Source organism: Oratosquilla oratoria, chromosome 8 (assembly GCF_046742065.1).
Source record: "Oratosquilla oratoria isolate Oo_2021 chromosome 8, ASM4674206v1, whole genome shotgun sequence".
NCBI classification, from domain to species: Eukaryota; Metazoa; Arthropoda; class Malacostraca; order Stomatopoda; family Squillidae; genus Oratosquilla; species Oratosquilla oratoria.
Genome location: NC_134784.1, coordinates 70,318,684 through 70,337,022, shown reverse-complemented (window position 1 = coordinate 70,337,022; position 18,339 = coordinate 70,318,684). Strand labels below are relative to the sequence as shown.

At 39.2% G+C, this 18,339-nt stretch overlaps 1 protein-coding gene across 3 annotated transcripts in view; it reads left to right on the top strand.

Moving 5' to 3' along the window:
- The window catches only part of LOC143027801 (deubiquitinase OTUD6B-like), a 34,805-nt gene that overhangs the window by 2,804 nt on the left and 13,662 nt on the right, over positions 1 to 18,339 (top strand). Inside the window, exons 1-2 of one of the 3 annotated variants that reach the window (XM_076189379.1) lie at positions 3,314 to 3,451; positions 6,401 to 6,494. In XM_076189379.1, coding sequence (XP_076045494.1) covers positions 6,419 to 6,494 — 76 coding nt within the window. In that variant the 5' untranslated portion in view covers positions 3,314 to 3,451; positions 6,401 to 6,418. Of the gene's footprint in view, positions 1 to 3,313; positions 3,452 to 3,689; positions 3,753 to 6,400; positions 6,495 to 18,339 lie in introns of those variants that run through there. The other 2 variants (XM_076189380.1, XM_076189378.1) reach the window with 2 other exon arrangements.

Genomic DNA, 18,339 nt, shown 5'->3' with positions numbered 1-18,339 from the left:
GCCGGCCCCCGCGATAGAGAGGACCGTGTCTTTGCCCTCAAGACCTTTGTGGTGCTTATCTTGTATGGATGTGAGACGTGGACTTTCGCCGAGGCCCTGTCGTCGTCGTAACATGCTTTAAGATCATATACTACCACTGGAACCGAAGAAGAAAATACTCTGAAGCCAAGATAAGACAAGCAATTCACCTTATCACTGTACGCCAGCTGAGTCAGAGTGATTCTCCTTACAAAGAAATCTCAGGGAAAGATTACCCTGGGAATACTTACGTGGGACACAGCTGAGGATGATCAACTTTTTGAAATAGTAGCTATAAATATTGAGGTGATTTGGGCATATGAGAAGCAACAAAGGAAAGGGGATAGTACAAATGAAATAAGCAAGACAGGAAGATAGGGTGAAAACATTTATAAATACACATGGTATAATCAATGTATTGGAGAAGAAAGCACGTGAGATAGGCGTGTATGGAGGGAGATTGTGAGTAGAGATGGTACGGCCATAAGGGATATTCTCCTCATCTAATCTGTAGAGGAGGGGAAAAGGGTTCCTGTACAATGAAGCGGTGAGGGTAAACAAACTTCGGTTGTAAATCTTGCTCCATTTTTTTTTTACTTAAGCATATTCTATTTTTTAATTATTTACAAATTTTCTGTTGTGTGGGTTTGTGTGTTGACTCGATCCCCCACCTCCCACACATATTTCATAGTAGTAGTAGTAGTAGTAGTAGTAGTAGGTGCGAGAAGTGGCTGGCAACTTGCAGGTGTGCGCGGGGCAACAGGCGGGTTCCGAGGCAGCAGTCCATGCCACGAGGAAGATATTCGAGGAACCAGACTGGGAAGCAGTCCTATTAGTTGATGCATCAAACGCATTCAACAACTTAAATGGAGACGCTACTATACACAGCATCAAAATTAAATGCCCAGTATTGGCCAAGTATGTGGAGAACACATATAGAGAACCTGCAAACCTATTTGTCACCAACAGGGTTGAGAAAAAAGAAACGAAAGTGGAGATCATCAAATCTGCGGAAGGCATCACTCAGGGAGACCCGGTGGCCATGGCAATGTACGCGCTCGGTCTTATGCACCTGCAGCAGAAGATGCAATATGAGGACACCAGGGTCAAACAGGTAGCATATCCAGATGATCTCACGGGGGCAGGAAAAGTAGCTGATCTAAAAAATTGGTGGGATCTGGTGTTGGCACACGGCCCAGGCTTAGGTTACATTCCGAATGCAAAGAAGTCTGTCCTCATAGTGAACCCAGACTACTTTGACAATACCAAATTCCTCTGTGAGAACAGTGAAGTGAAGGTAACAAAAGAAGGGGAAAGACATCTCGGTGCAGTGATCGGCTCAGAATCCTTTAAAAAGCAATATGTTGAAAAGAAAGTTAACGAATGGGTGGCGGAAGTTAGGCCTCTAGCCAACTTTGCAAAGACCGAACCGCAGGCGGCATATGCCGCATTCATATATGATGTTAAACATAAGTGGAACTACATATTAAGGACAGTACCGAACATTACAAAGGGAAGGGAGGACAGGCAGAAGGAGGAACTTCGAGCACTTTTAGCTCGGCTATCGAATTGTATAAAAAGAAAGATAACAATGTTATTTACATTATTATAGTTTTTTATTTATTATTTTATTATTATCATGATTTTTTTCGCATCCGACCTAGATATGGACCAAAAGCTCTTCTGTCGGCATGCTCCGCCTTTGTAATCCTTTGTAATGGCGCAGGAATTTGGGGCGTCCAATTGGCTGACAGCACTATCAGTCAGGGCAAAGGGATTCACCCTAAACAAAAGAGAATTCACGGATGCCATTGCCCTGAGGTATGGATGGCCATTGGAAGGACTGCCTAACAGATGTTCCTGTGGTGTACAGTTTACTCCAGACCATGCGATGATATGCAAGCAGGGTGGATTCATTTGCATGCGACATGATGAGGTAAGGGATCTCACTGCCCAAATGCTTCAAGAGGTGTGCAAGGATGTGACAATCGAATCGACATTACTCCCACTAGGAGGGGAGAACTTCAGATACCGCACGTCCAACACATCAGATGAAGCAAGAGTGGATGTCAGCGCAAGAGGTTTCTGGACACGGGGACAATTGGTTTTCTTTGACATGCGAATATTTGATCCGATGGCCCCCTATTACAACAACCTAACTACCGAGGCATCCCACTCCCGGAACGATTATGAAATTAGGATGTACGAAGAGAGTATACAAAATGTAGACCAGGGCTCATTCACTCCTATAACCTTTACGACTTCAGGTGGGATGGGTCCTAGAGCAAAGGCATTCTACGCTCGGCTGGCAGAGGTGATGGCTGAAAAGAAACAACAACCAAAAAGCAGCATTGTTTCATGGATGAGATGTAGACTGTCATTCTCACTCCTAAGATCAGCCCTCCTATGCCTGAGCGGTACCAGGTCCCCACCGCCCAAATCAGCACATATACAAAATTTCAACAAGAACCCTGCACTGTGTTAGATAAGAAGAAATAAAATAGATGATATCCATATATTTCGATCACGGATTGTGATCCTCTTTCGTGGAAAACAGAGTAATGGAGCAAAAGGCATGTCTTATATACAGAGAAAGAAGGAACGTGGGCAGGGCTCAAATGGCGTCTAATGCTTTGCGTGGCAAATCACCCGCCTTCACCAAAGATGGTAATAATTCGAAATATATGGATATCATCTATTTCTTTTCTTCTCATCCAACAAAGTGGGTTCTTGTTGAAATTTACGAATGTGTTACGACATTACTTTGTAGTTACATACACAAAACCTAGATTTTGAGCAGACGGTAGTTGACACTAGGATAAACGAACTTCTGTATTAGATAGGCTACTATTGAATTAAATAAAAGGGTCGTCGACCACAGTCATTGGCGGGAGAGGGGCCAATGAACTACTGTATGTGTGTGGGAGACAGATCCTGATTGCTTCCACCACACAGTTCCACGAGGATGGAGGTCATTAACAAAATAATAAAAAAGTAGTAGTAGTAGTAGTAGTAGTAGTAGTAGTAGTAGTAGTAGTAGTAGTAGTAGTAGTAGTAGTAGTAGTAGTAGTAGAAGAAGAAGAAGTGGTGGTGGGGTGAATGCCTTGGCTTTGGCACCCCTAGTCCATTTCCAACACATAATGTCTTGATATGGGGTGCAACTCAAAAGTACCAATTAGATAAAAACAAAACAGAAACATTTCCATATCCTCTAATATAACATAATTATATATAAAAAAGAAAATAATGAGGGATATAATTTACTTATATTTCAATTGTCAACTTTGGCCATGGCGGTGAATATTGTGATAATATAAATATATGGTTTTAGCTCGTGTCTTGTCAACATGTGTTTACATCGACATCCCAGTTGCTTAAATCTTGTCGAACGATTGCAGACGTCTCGCTTTTGACAGCTGTTTTGTAAAATAAGGTACCGTAGGATAATTTTTAGAACTTGGAGGATACACTGGTGATACAAAATAAAGTATTGCTAGATAATTTAGATCGCGAGTTGGTGATACATAAATGTTTGTAGTTTCACTTAAAAGTAAAACTGAAACTTGAAAGTAATCCTAGACAGCCTAATCATTAGGCTGTCTAGGATTACTTTACGTTTAACAATGGTCTAAATCTATTAGTATTAGGCTAATACTAATAGATTCAGACCATTGTTAAATGTTTCATACGGCCATAGTCTAGTTACAGTTGAAAATTAGTAGCCAATTAAAAGAGTAAGAATAGACGTAATCAGTTATGTCTTCATGATTGTAACATTGTTATTTTGTGTAATTGTTAAATTTTTAAAAGGAGACAGCAGTAGTACCGGTGTTTTTTCTAGCAATTAGCTGATTAGCATTAGGCTAGCTATAATCAAACTGCTCTAGCCTAATGTGTCCATAATCCTAGCCTGCTCCCTGAATTACACATAGCTTCAGAAACTTCTGCCGAGCATTGCCACCAGACTAATAACGGGTGTTATTAGCAAGGTCAAACACCGCTAGACTGTTATTTCCATGCAGATCTTAGGGCTGTGGTTATGTTCATTTTACCTCACCCTTATCATAAGTGTGAGGTTAAATGGTCTCACTAATTATAGACCAAACCCGAACAAGGATGGTTTTTCCTCAAATGCACAATTTTATATAAAAAATTAGCATATGGTTGTATTATTTGATCTATTTTGTTTATAATCTGTGATTTTAATGTAATTTGATAAAAGAAAAGTTACATTTTTAGCCTTTGCAAAATTACAGACCACAGCCATGAATACCGTCCGTCTCACTAATTACTGACCAAACCCGACCAAGGATGGGTTTTGCTTAAGTGCACAATTTTATATAAAAAATTAGCATATGGTTGCATTATTTGACATATTTTCTTTAAAATGTGTGATTTTCATGTAATTTGATGAAAGAGAAGTTACGTTATTATCCTCTGCAAAAATACCACAGCTAGGAATACCGTCCAGCCTGCCATCTATGATCACTGGTGGTATGGATCAAACTACATTCTATTAAGTTTCTTACTATTGTGTTATTAGTGTAATAGATTGCACATATTTGAATTATTTGAACTATTTTCTTTAAATTCATCATCCCTTGATATTAATTTGAGGGGAAAATGGTAAGAAAAGTTGTTGGAGTTGTAATATAGATGCAAAAAAATATACAAATTGCTGTGTGAGTGGGTGAGACAAATTGGCATTTAGCAGAAGGTTGTGGGGATGATTTTTTCACTGTACCTCGATATTAATTTCTGCACGAAATGTTACATAGAAAAGTTGTAGGATGTGTCATAATATAGATGCAAAAAATATACAAAATACTGTGCAAGCAGGCAAGAGGAAGCTTCACAAATACAGTCTTATCTGGCAACATGATGTGCTACCCCAACCCTCCAATGTTAAATTCAACAAAACAAGTTGCATAAAAATCCCTTGTATATTCAAAGGTAATTTGAAGTCTTGGTGAGGAAATAGTTTGTTGGTCATTTATTTTTTTGTGTTTAGTATGCAAGGGTCAGGGGGGGAAACTGTGTATATTCTTCAGAAGACTGAGAGTGTGAGAATCAACACTGTGTGAGATCGAAACCTTTATTGGTACGATGTTTCACTTGTTACAGCTTTTTCACTTGAAAAAGCTGTAACAAGCGAAACGTCGTACCAATAAAGGTTTCGATCTCACATGGTGTTGATTCTCACAGTCTTGTCGGCTTTTGCCTTTGTGTTTCAAGACTGAGAGTATTGGAACTTTAGACAACAAATTCCTATTGCTCTGTAAATGGTGCACATTTATACCCTATGCACTGAGATCTGGCCGTTAGGGCGGACCACTGGGAGTTCCCCTGTGGTGCCACATATAATTATTTTATAGTTTTATTTTATTATATAATTCTATTTCATAATTTTATAATGTTGCCTCATATGATTATATTATAATTTTTTGTCACACACCACCACTGAGATAAAAATCAAAGCAATGTTTTCTATACAAAGGTTTCGTTTCTTTAAGTGTAGATATGGCATATGTGCATGCGAGAGCGACGTTGCCTCTACATCTAATCTCTGGCCCCGCCCCCCTCACACTGCATTCAGAAAACATTGCATCCACACGTACGTTCTCGCCATGGATGCCCATATGTGGCAACACCGGGAAATATCCTAGCCACGCCTTAATGGCCAATTCTCCTTGCGCTGACTATAGTTGTTGTCGCTGTTGCTATAGTGGTATTTCATAAAGTCCAGCCATTATGTGACCTGCTGAACTGAAGGCCCTAGAAATTTTGAGGAATGATGATGATCTTGATAATAGTATCATCCCCAATATATTGGGTAGTTCCAGAATTATTTGTATAGTAGGTGCTAAGATGGGAGGGAGGGTGGAGGGGTATGGAGTGTATTCAGGGATGGAATGGGTAGGAATGATTTTATGCCTTTTCCTTTTTGGCTACCTCCCTTGTAAGGGGGAAAAAGCCTTGGTATATGTATGTAGCTTGGTCTATGTATTTGTATATGAAGTCTGGGTAAAGCAAAATGACTTGCTGGAATTGCTGTTATTTCTGAAGTTTTTAAGTCCCCTGGTTAGGTTAGGCTTAGAATTACATAATACTGCTGTACAACAGGAATATTGTTGAAATATACCATGTTACTTGTATAACAGCCATAATAACATCTCAGGTGGATATTGGCTGAAACTTGTATATTGAATATGTATTTTGTTTACTTCTTTGGAAATTGTGCTTATTTTATCTGAAGAAGAATACATGTATTTTATTTAAAAAAAAAATTCATTTTTTATTATCATTATTATCATTGTTTATTTATTTGTATGTTTTATTTTATTATGTTTATTTTATCTATTTGTATTTTTGTATTCTTCAGTGGAAGCATCGCACAAAAATGAGTGATGAGGAAGATTTGAGTCCAGAAGAACAGCTATTGTCTCGCCATCGCAAGGAGAAAAAAGATTTGCAAGGTAATGTGGCCTATTTATCAGTAATAGAATTTAAGCAAAGTATGTTTAACAAGGTCGTTGATTTCTCACATTTTAATCCATTTTGTATAAAACATCAATGTTATCCATATGTATACATGATGAGGAAGATTCAAGTCCAGAAGAACAGCTATTGTCTTGCCATTGCAAGGAGAAAAAAGATTTGCTAGGTAATGTGGCCTATTTATTAGTAATAAAATTTAAACAAAGTATGTTTAACAAGGTCATTGATTTCCCACATTTTAATCCATTTTGTATAAAACATCAATGTTATCCACATGTATATATGCACACAGGCTTGGTCAGATAGCAAACATTCTAAATTACTGGAAGACACAATGAATGTGCTAAATGAGTTGGTGAAAGAGGGTGGAAACATAGTAATCATGGGCAATTTTAATGCAAAAGACATAATCTGGGAAGAAATGATAGTAAAAGGGGGAGAAGATCATTGGAGCAACATCCTACTAGATATGACCATCAAATACATCCTAACACAATGGGTTAAGGAAAATACTAGATATAGAAACAATGAGGAATTGTTGAAACTAGACTTAATATTAACTTCTGAACCAGATATTGTGAACAAAATGGAGTATAAAACACCAATTGGAAGAGTGACCATATACTAATAGAGTTTGAATTAAAAGAACAGAACAATGTAGGTAGGAATGATAAGCATAGAGAAGGAAGATTAATGTACAACAAAACCAATTTTGAAAAACTAAGAAAAAATTTCCAAAACACTAACTGGGACAAATTCTCTAAAGAGGAAACAAAGATGGAAGACAAATGGAACATATTCAAAGAAAAGTACAAGGAAGGAATCGACAAATATGTACCAAAAAAGAAACAAAAAGGGATTTATATAAAATGTTGGAATAACAAAAGGTGCAGTGAGGCTAGAGACAGAAGAGACAAAGCCTGGAAAAGATGGGAAAAAAAAATCCAAATGAAAAACCTATATAAAACTTAGGAACGAATATGTGAATATACGCAGGAAAGAAAAAAGAAATTATGAAAAAGATATAATAGACAAATGTAAGGATCAACCAGGGCTGTGGAGTCGGAGTTGGAAGCAATTACAGTGTCACTGGAGTCGGAGTCGGTAAAAATATACAGACTCTGACTCCAGTTAAATTTATACTTTATAAGGCCTTCGTTTAGTCTGTAGAGTTATGCAGTGCACACCCCTTATAAGTAGATTATATATAAAAAAAAAAAATCATCATTTTATCAAATGTAATAAATCTCATCGTCTTATCTTCATGGTCATTCCACTAAACCCCCAAAATGTCCTAGTGCAATGCTGGCTTTCAAATTTATACATAGACTGATGAATATCCAAAGTATTACTTGAATAAATTAAACACCTCAATTTTACACCTGCTGAAACACAGTCACGGGAGCTGTAATATTCCTGTCAAGTTCCATATGCATCGTTTCCATCACTCCATCAGTTTGGTGCTTTCTCCCACCGCTGTGTTGCCAAACAGTAGGATAATTATGATTTCAACTGTAGACTAACGAAATAATACTATCTCTTCTCTCCTTTCCCCTTCTTTTTTTCCCCTCTATACTTTTTAACAATGAATTATTGACATAAGGATATTTAAAGCTGAAAAAAGTTTTCACGTTTCAAACATGTTCAGCTGTATCTTGTTTTGTACTTGTATCAATAAGATCTGTTTCAGAACCAGAGTAATGTCCATCGCAATAATCGCATAGCAGTACCAGTATGTAGTTAAACCAAGAGGTACTCATGTCAATAATTTCAGTACATTAAGACAAAAGAAGGTATGAAAACATATGAAGGATAATGATACCCAAAAAGTATGTATGATACATATACCTTTCAGTATCATACATGTTCAGCTGAATGCTTGACCTTGTGCTGTACTCATATCAATAAGGTTTATTTTCTCTTTATTTACTGTTTCCTTTCAAGAAATTTGCCTAAACTTCTTTTATAAAGTATTTTGATTTTTTTTTTTTTTGTATTTGCAAAACTATATATGTAAAAAAATCTTCCATTATATTTTTTTATTATTAGGTTTGTATATCCTTTATAAAGGTTATATTTCAACTTTTGTTACAAAGTACAGTATTTTTGTTTTTGAAATGTACTTATCACTTATTTGCAAAGATATATACAGGGTGCGGCAACATAACTTCCTTTTTTATAATGCATGGCAATCGGGCTGTAGAAGTAGGAGCGGGGTGGGCGTGGTTTCATTTGACAGGGCCGTTCTGAAAGTTTTCTTGGAAATACAGTCAGTCGCTATCATGCGTTGGAGTAGTGAGGAGCGTGCGTTTGCCGTCGAAGCTTCCTTTTCGAATCGTCAGTCTGTTATTGCAACCCAGCGCGCCTTTCGAAATTGTTTCAATGTAGCCCCGAGAGGCCCTGTTCCGGACCGGAAATCAATTGTTACATGGGTCACTATGTTCAGGCAAACTGGGAGTACTACACGACGAAGAACTGGAGTACCTCGGCCCATCAGATCACCTGAGAACATTGAGGCAGTGAGAGCTTCAGTCTCACAATCCCCACGGCGTTCTGCGCGCAAACATGCCTCTGCCCTTGGACTTTCTGATCGTTCAGTGAGGCGAATACTTTATGATGACCTTCATTACCATCCTTACAAGATGGCGATTGTGCAGGAACTCTCCATACGTGATTTCACTTCACGAAGGAATGCATGTGAGGCACTTCTCGAAAACGTTCCTGAAGACGCTATTGTTTACTTTAGTGATGAAGCACATTTTCATTTGACTGGATGCGTCAACAAACAAAACATGCGCTACTGGGCTGACACCAATCCCCATGAATTGCATGAAAGGCCTTTGCATTCACCTAAAGTCACAGTGTGGTGTGCAATTTCCTCCACTGGAATTGTTGGTCCTTGGTTTTTTGAAGAAAATGAGATCACAGTGACAGTGAATTCAGACCGGTATGTAAACATGTTGGAGGAATTTTTTTTTCCACGAATTGAAGAATTGGACCTAGGGGATATTTGGTTTCAACAGGACAGAGCAACGGCTCACACTTCAAGGGCATCGATGCCTGTTTTGAGGGAACATTTTCTGGAGCGCCTCATTTCAATAAGGGGCGATTTGGAGTGGCCAGCCCGTTCCCCCGATTTGTCCCCTTGTGATTTTTATTTGTGGGGATATTTGAAATCCTGTGTTTATGTCAACCGCCCGAGAAGCCTACCAGACTTGAAGGCCAACATCCGAGAAGAAATTGCCAATATACCCGCTGATACGCTGGTGAGGGTCATGGCAAACACCCGAAATCGGTATATGCAGTGTATGGACAATGGGGGACGTCACTTACCTGATATGATTTTCAAAACTGTGTGAAACAAAACTTTAAATATGTACTATAATTATGAAACAAAATTAAAACCTTTCTGATTTATACATCTTGTTTTATTGCCTTTTGGAAAAAGGAAGTTATGTTGCTGCACCCTGTATTATGCCAAATGTCTTACATTATAGATTTTTTTTTTTACTGAATTTTCTTCAATATCCTTTCAAAAATTTTGTCTCTACTTCACTTATAAAGTATTAATGAAGAGGTCAAACATAGGAAAGCCACACTATAACATATATATTTATTCTTTGGTATAAACCAGTTATAATGATATAAGTCTACTCAAGATAGGAGCGTATGTGTGTTGTATAGGCTTTATAAAATATGTAGGCCATAATCAGTTAATTACATGAAGAGGAGTCGGAGTTGGAGTCGGTGGTGCCAAAAATAGAGGAGTCGGAAGTTTTGTGTTCGACTCCACAGCCCTGTGATCAACCTAAACTCTTTTACAGATATACAAATGAAAAACTGAAGGATAAACACGAAATAGTGAAATTGCGTGAAGGAGATAAAGAATATATATATGACACAGAAATGGCAGAAGTCATGGTCAGACATTTCAGGTCGGTTTTTACAATTTAGAGCTCACAATTTTGGGAAGATAGAAAATGAGAAAGATCAACCAAAATGAAAGAAATAAAGGTAACACAAAAAGAAATGAGAGATCAAATGAAAAACCTAGATGTCAGGAAATTGCATGGACCAAATGGAATTGAAAATTGGATACTGAAAGAGTGTATTGACGAACTGACAGACAAACTATACAAGATAATAGATTTCTCACTCAACGAAGGAAAGGTACTGCAAGAAAGATGCAAACATAGTACCAATATAAATAGGAAATAGGGAAGATCCTACAAATTTCAGACCAGTATCTCTTACAAGCAAGTAGCAAAAATGTGAAAAAAAAAGTGAAAAAGTCATCAGAAATAAATGGACCAAACACTTGGATGAAAATAAAATAGTAAACCCTAAACAATTTGGCTTTAGAAGTAGAAAATCGTGTACCACAAACCTAATTTACTTTTACTCGAGATTAATTGAGATGATACAAGAAAGAGATGGCTGGCAGATTGCACCTTCTTGGATTTGCAGAAGGCATTCGATAAGGTACCACATAAAAAATTAATAAGAAAAATTGAAATAATAGGAATACAAGGTAAACTGTTGGAATGGATGAAGGATTTTTTAATTGGAAGAAAAATGAGAGTGGTACAGTGTTCCCTTGCCATTTTGCGCTTCACGTTTTGTGGCTTCAGTGCTTCACGGGTTGTTCCAAAATATTAATAATTTTTTTTATCAGAAAATAAAAATGAAAAAATACAGCCATATCAGCAGCCATATTGCGGAAAGATGCATTATTTTATTGTTGATGTGCAAGAGAGAAGGTTTTCCTGCATGCCAAACAAAAAGATGAGTTGACTCAGAGGCTTTGTACATTACTGTACTGTACTGTACTGTACATACCATGGGCACTCAAACAAGGCGTGTGATTGGTTCCCGGTGCGACATCGACCAATGAGAGCACTAGTGGATTTATCCTGTGAGCTGATTGGCCACGCATCATCGCAGCCTCACCCAGCATCTTCCCTTGTTGTGTCTCGCCAGTCTTGTCCATGCTGTTGACTGTCTCGCATACTGTATCTTAGTGTTGTGTTCAAGGTGTCATTTGTGCCTTTAAGGCACTCTACATTTGCTCCACGATGGAGGGTCTCATCACGGCAGTTGATGACGACAATGAAGAATTCACCTTGAAAGCATACTGGCATAGTTACGACATTACCCCATGTTTGTCTAATATCCAGCAAGCATTAAAGGAGATGAAAAGTGAGACCATAAATTCTAGCTGGAAGAAATTATGGCCAAATGTGGTGCATGACCATTCAGGCTTCACTCCTGACGAAGTTCATCACTCAGTGGTGGAGAAGGCGGTGAGGCTGGCTCGCATCAAAAGGGATGAAGGATTTGTCGACATGTAGGAAGAAGCCGTCAGTGCCCTTATCGATTGCCACTTGGACCCACTGACAGATGAAGACCTTGAGATGACAAAGTCTGCAAATGAGGAAGAAAACGAAGAGGAAGACGAAGAAGAAACTGAAAAGCATGGCCTTACCCCGGAGAACCTGCAACAATTGTGCAACATGACAAGGGCAATGCAATGATTTGCACAAGACATTGACAACAATATGGTTCGAGCTGTCGAGTTTAGCAATCGTGTTGATGGGGTTATGTCCTTGTACAGGGGAATTTTGAAGCAAAAGAAAAAACAAAGACAACAATTACCCATCACCATGTTTTTCTCCAAGGTAAAAACCCCAGCTACACCGTCAGCACCTCCAGCTGAAGAGTCTCCGAGTGAACCTAAAGCCTCTACGAGTCAAGTGAGAGCCTCTCCTCCGCCACCAACACAAGCCTCTTCGCCTCTCTCAGAAGGCAATGTTGGTGAATGTTAATTACTGTATAATAAATGTTAATTACTGTATAAGGTTGTATAATTAACCCCTTCAATATGGGCCACATCGCACGTCTGGCAGCATTAGCTGCCAGACGTGCGATGTTGCATCATAATACTCGCATTTTTAAAGATAAAGTCACTGCTCTATCGCTTGTTCTCTTTCACCTGTGAATTTTGATAACCATAGAAAATATGATGAAGCCAGTTTACAGATTATGGGGGCCACGCAGGTACGACTACAATAGATATAATCAAGATGCCGACGACAGCATCCTCGTATACCCACTTGCTCCTCATGACGCCTACATAGGCATCACCGTATGGAAGAGGTTAAAGACTTAAATAAATACGTGTACTGTTGTAATCTTTGTCTCAAATATGTAAAGTAAAGATACTGTTTACATATTTTAAACATTCTGGTACCCACATACACATACATGAAAATTCCTAGGGGGGGGGGCAATCCTACTTTGTGGTTTTTCACCTTTCGCAGGGAGTTCTGGTCCCCATTAACCGAGAAAAACGAGGGATCACTGTACTTATAGACAAAAATTCGAACTGAGAAGATGTGAAGAGTGGCATCCTGCAAGGCTCTACATTAGCTCCTTTAATGTTTGCCATATATATAAATGATATGGATGAGGGAGCAAATTGTTACATGAACTTCTTTGCTGATGATGCCAAATTACCCAAGAGAGTAAAAATGGAAGAAGATTGTAGATCGCTACAAGAAGACCTAGACAAAATATGGGAATGGAGTCAGAAGTGTGAGATGAACTTCAACATTAAGAAATGTAGCATTATAGAATTTGGAAAAAGCAAAAATAGAGTATCGGGTCAATATAAAATTGGAAACAAAGAAGTAAAAAAAGTCAATTCAGAAAGGGACTTGGGAGTGATCATTTCAAGCGACTTGACACCTGATAAACATGTCAATAAATTATTTGGAGAGACTTTCAACTTAGATCAATGAAAGTGGCCTTCGACTACATAGATGAGATGGTTAAAAAAGATAGTGGTTACATTGATAAGACCCAAACTAGAATATGCCGTAACATTGTGGGCACCCAGCACAAAGAAAAACATAAGAAAATTAGAAAGAATCCAAAGAGGAACGAAAAAATGGCGCCTACACTGTTAAATCTGGCATATGAACAAAGATTGGAGAAATTACATCTGTCAACACTGGAACAGAGGAGAGAAAGAGGTGATTATTACAGAATTATGAAAGGGATGGAAATTCTCGATAGAGATGATTTATTAAAGTGGGACAGAAGAGAAACAAGAGGACACAAAAAGAAACTAAAGAAGGACTCTTATAGAAGAGACCTGAAAAAGAATAGCTTCCCACATAGTGATTGATGTCTGGAACAAACTAAATGGAGAAACGGTGAATGCCAAAACTATACATGATTTTAAGAATAAACTGGATGCGGAGAGATACGAAAATGGGTCATTACGAGCATAGCTCTTGTCCTGTAAAATACAACTAGGTAAAATACATGTCGGATTGACAGCGAAGATTGTAACTCCAGAAAAAATGCAAATCTCATGGATTTCAGTGATGAAGGAGTACCTGTGTTGTATTAGTAGGGAAGGGGAAAGCAGACTGGGAAAGGATACACAAGGAGGAAACAACAGTAGAAGAGAAATGGAATATTTTGACAAAAATTTATAAGGCAAGAGAGGTAAAGTATGTTCCAAGACAAAAACAAGAAAAAGGATATGTAAAGTGTTGGTACAAAATAAGATGTAGGGAGTTAAAAGACAAAAGGGATAAAGCTTGGATAAAATAGAAGAAAGACAAAAGACCTGAAAAGTGGAAAATATATACTAGTTATAGAAATCAATATGTACAAATGCGCACTGAAGAAAAGAGAAAATATGAAAAGGATGTCATAGAAAAATGTAAAGATCAACCAAACTATTTTATAGATTTGTAAAGAACAAACTGAAAAACAAACAATAATTAGGGGGAAAAATGACAAGGAGGAGTTGAATACACAGAGGAAATAGAAATGGCAGAAATTATGAACAAGCATTTTAAATCAGTGTTTACGAGGGAGAACATACAACTTAGAGATGATGAGTGAGAGGGGAAAGTCCCCCCAGTGAAAGAGATAGAAGTAACAAGGAAAGAAATAATGAATCACTTGAGTAATCTCGATGTCAGAGAATTGCATGGACCAGATGAAATGGCAAACTGGATTTTGAGAGACTGCAGGAACGAACTAACAGACAAAATACATAGTCTAATAAGCATTTCCTTGAAAGAAGGAAAGGCTCCAGAACATTGGAAAAGAGCAAATATAGTACCAATATATAAAGAGGGAAACAAGGAAGGCCCTACTAACTATAGACCAGTCTCTCTTACAAGTACAATAGCTAAAATTTGTGAAAGAAATATTAAAATTAGATGGGTAAGGCATTTGGAAAAAACAACATACTAAATCCAAGGCAGTTTGGATTTAGACAAGGACGATCATGCGTCACAAACTTGATGTGTTTCTATTCAATGCAAATAGATGTAATACAAGAAAGAGATGGATGGGCTGATTGTGCCTTTCTAGACCTGAAAAAAGCTTTTGATAAGGTGCCACATTAGAAATTGCTAAAGAAATTAGAAACTGTAGGAGGAATGCAGGGCAAACTGCTGAAGTGGATGGAAGACTTCCAGCAGGCGCATCCTGCCTAAAGGAGGACCAGCACTCATTTGAAGACGTCCCCACACCGTGAAGAAGCTTCGGAGAGACTCCCAAGCGTATCGAGGTATTTTGGTGATTATTAGTTAAGAATTAAAGCGTGCAGGGCTAGCCAGGTAGAATACACAAATCATAAGTGAAATTGGAACATTTAATCGTTAAGTGAAATACTCAAAGCTTCAATTTGCATGTCATATTGTGGAAATAAACTTATTGTTGTATGTTCTGTTTGATTAGCCCCCACTGCTGCTATCCCCCTTTGCTAATTCCCCAACGTACAAGAATTTTCATGCCCCCCCAACCACCACCACCTTCCACTGTCCAGGGATTTCAGGACACGGGCCGCCAGTGGTCCTTCGAACGGGATGCCTGGTCCATTACCTATATATAGATCTCTCCAAATTAATTAATTTGTGTGATCCCACCAATTTAATTAATTCGTGTAACAACTTGTGTAGTACATCACAGAAAGTTTTCCCTGTGCATAGGTTAGAAGTTTATTTCAAATGTACAGGAGTTCTTTATGGTTGCTAAGGCACACCCAGCAACCAAACATGTGATAATATCCCTATGTTACCTTGATTCACATTTCCTATTTATATCCTTTTCACTTGGGCAACATTTTGCCACCTAAGGAAACTTAGATTGTGCTGAAGTACACTGGTCACCGTTTCATGGGTAGTAGAGCCTGTCGACTTTATTCAATGGCATCATCAGCCATGCCTCGTAGTTTTAAGCTTAGCCGTCATTGGCTGTCTTAGTGGCTCAGCCCAGCCTAACACAAAGTGGCACTGTTCTTCTACTCCCTGCGGTCCCTCGAGACCACGTTGAGTCCAGTGGCGCCAACCACCACACCCTTACATTAAGCCACGCATTTTCAAAATGGTGATTCATGACAACACTAGATATACAGTTGGAGAAAAATTCAGCACTCTAATGCGCTCCCTTACGGGTAAAGCAAAGAGACTGATCGACTACCCAGTGTATAACGATACCGCGTATGACTACGTACTCAACAGAATTCATGACACCTATGACAAGCCTTTGGCTGTACACAGAGGACTGAAGGAACACCTCATTGTCATTCCCACACCTACCGACGATTGTGAGGACTTGTTGAGATTCCTCGCCGACTGGGACGAATTGAGTGAACATTACAAGAACGTGGTGGGACAAGCACTCTCTGATGAATTTGTGGAGGGAGTTCTAGTACCGAAACTGCCGTGCCAGGTTCTCTCATCCATAGTACTTATTCAAAGGTGCCTCTGAGCTAAGTGCACCTGAGGTTCTTGCGGCACTCAAAGTCTATGTGGGTGCCATCACGGACAGTCGGCACCATACCCCTTACGGCTCGCCCAGTTTCGGCAGTAGCCCCTACACCGGTTCCTACAACACCAGCACCACGTCCACCTCGACAAACATCGACACATGCTCCGACACCTCCGATGACTACAGGTCAAACACCAAAGCATGCCACAGGAAGGCCGGCACCTATATCCCCTCAGCCGGCACCTGCACTACCAACCCCGGCACCTGCATTCCTCAATGAGGCACAGCTCCGAGCCAACTGCTTGTTTTGCAGTGGCTCCCATTGGCCGTCGTATTGCACTGCTTACTCTGATATCGCAGCATGTACCCACAGGGTTTTAGCACTAGGCAGGTGCACCATCTGCTACTCCAACAAGCACCAGACCAACCATTGTGACTTTCAAGCAAGCTGTTTGAAGTGTGGTGCCTGCCATAAGATTCCACTATGCCCTCAAGCCATCAATATAACCAGCAATGGCATCTTCACTCTCCCTCCACATTATTCGGTGTGGTGAGATCTGGAAAAGGAAGTCTTTGGAATGGATCCGCTTCCCGCCACGAGGTGTGCCACCAACGAGGACAGCCATGATTCCCGCTGCCCTCAGTGCCACGTGTTACCTTCGCCAGCATGACCATATAGTGCGAGATATATTGTGTCGATTGGCCTATGCCCATGATAATACATTGGTTGTGTCCTTTTTATGGGTGCCATCTCATGTAGGCATCACGGGTAACAATACTGTGGACAGTCTCGCAAAGGCTGCGTGTGCTCTCGAATTACCAGTGATACATACCCCACCCTCCTTACGTTATTACAAAACTATCCTGTGTTCAGCCATGCATACCCTAACAGTGAATCGTAGAAACACTGAGCGAACTCAGTGTCTCCATACAGCACTATGATAACTTCATTGACACCTCACACAAATATCGTCGACATGGACTACTGGTCCGTAGACACAATATAGTGAGTGCTAGACTCCGTCTGGGTTACCGACCAGTGTGGCAGGTTTCCCAGACTGAGGATGTGCCTCAGTACTCCACCTGCAAGCTGTGTCACCTCGCCAACGCCAACACACTCGAACATTATTGTCTCACATGTCCCACAATGAAAGACTTACTACCACAGGGACAAGATCTAATTTATGTTTGTAAATATCTCTTACAGAATGAAAATTTAGATATACTACTCATGAGATTTCCACATTTTGGTGGTTGTTAATCAATTTGAATTCTACTATGTCCCGCGCAACACGTTTCTTTCTGTAACTCTATAAGTTTATATTTTGTTTACCGCCACTGAGCGTAGTATTTTACTAACTATGCAAATTTCCAATGCATATATCATTCTAGTATCTTGGTGGTGCAGCGTATATTTATGTAATTAAGTATTATAATTACATAAGGATTATATAAATAATGTATTGTATATGTGTTATGTATGTGTATGTATACTGTACATCATATATATGTGTACTATGTATGTTTATCTACAAATATCTCTAACAGAATAATTTGGATTCATTCATGAGATTTCCATATCTTGGTGATTATTGATTTATTTAGATTCCACAATGTCCTGCGCGACATTCATCTCTCTGTAACTACTTCAGTTTGTAAATTGCTTGCCGCCATTAGGCGTAATAAATTTATCAAATCAAATCAACCTTCGCCAGCAGCCGCATCCTGCCTAAAGAAGGACCAGCACTCATTTGAAGACGTCCCCACACCTTGAAGAAGCCTCGGAGAGACTCCCGAGTGTATTGAGGTATTTTGGTGACTATTAGTCGTGAGTTAAAGCGCGCAGGGCTAGCTAGGTAGAATACATAAATCATAAGTGAAATTGGAACATTTAATCGCTAAGTGAAATACAGCTTCAGTTTGCCTGTCATATTGTGGAAATAAACTCATTGTAGTATGTTTTGTTTGATTAGCCTAGGATTGTGATCTACATCATAATTTGCCCCCCACCCCCTCCCCTTTTTT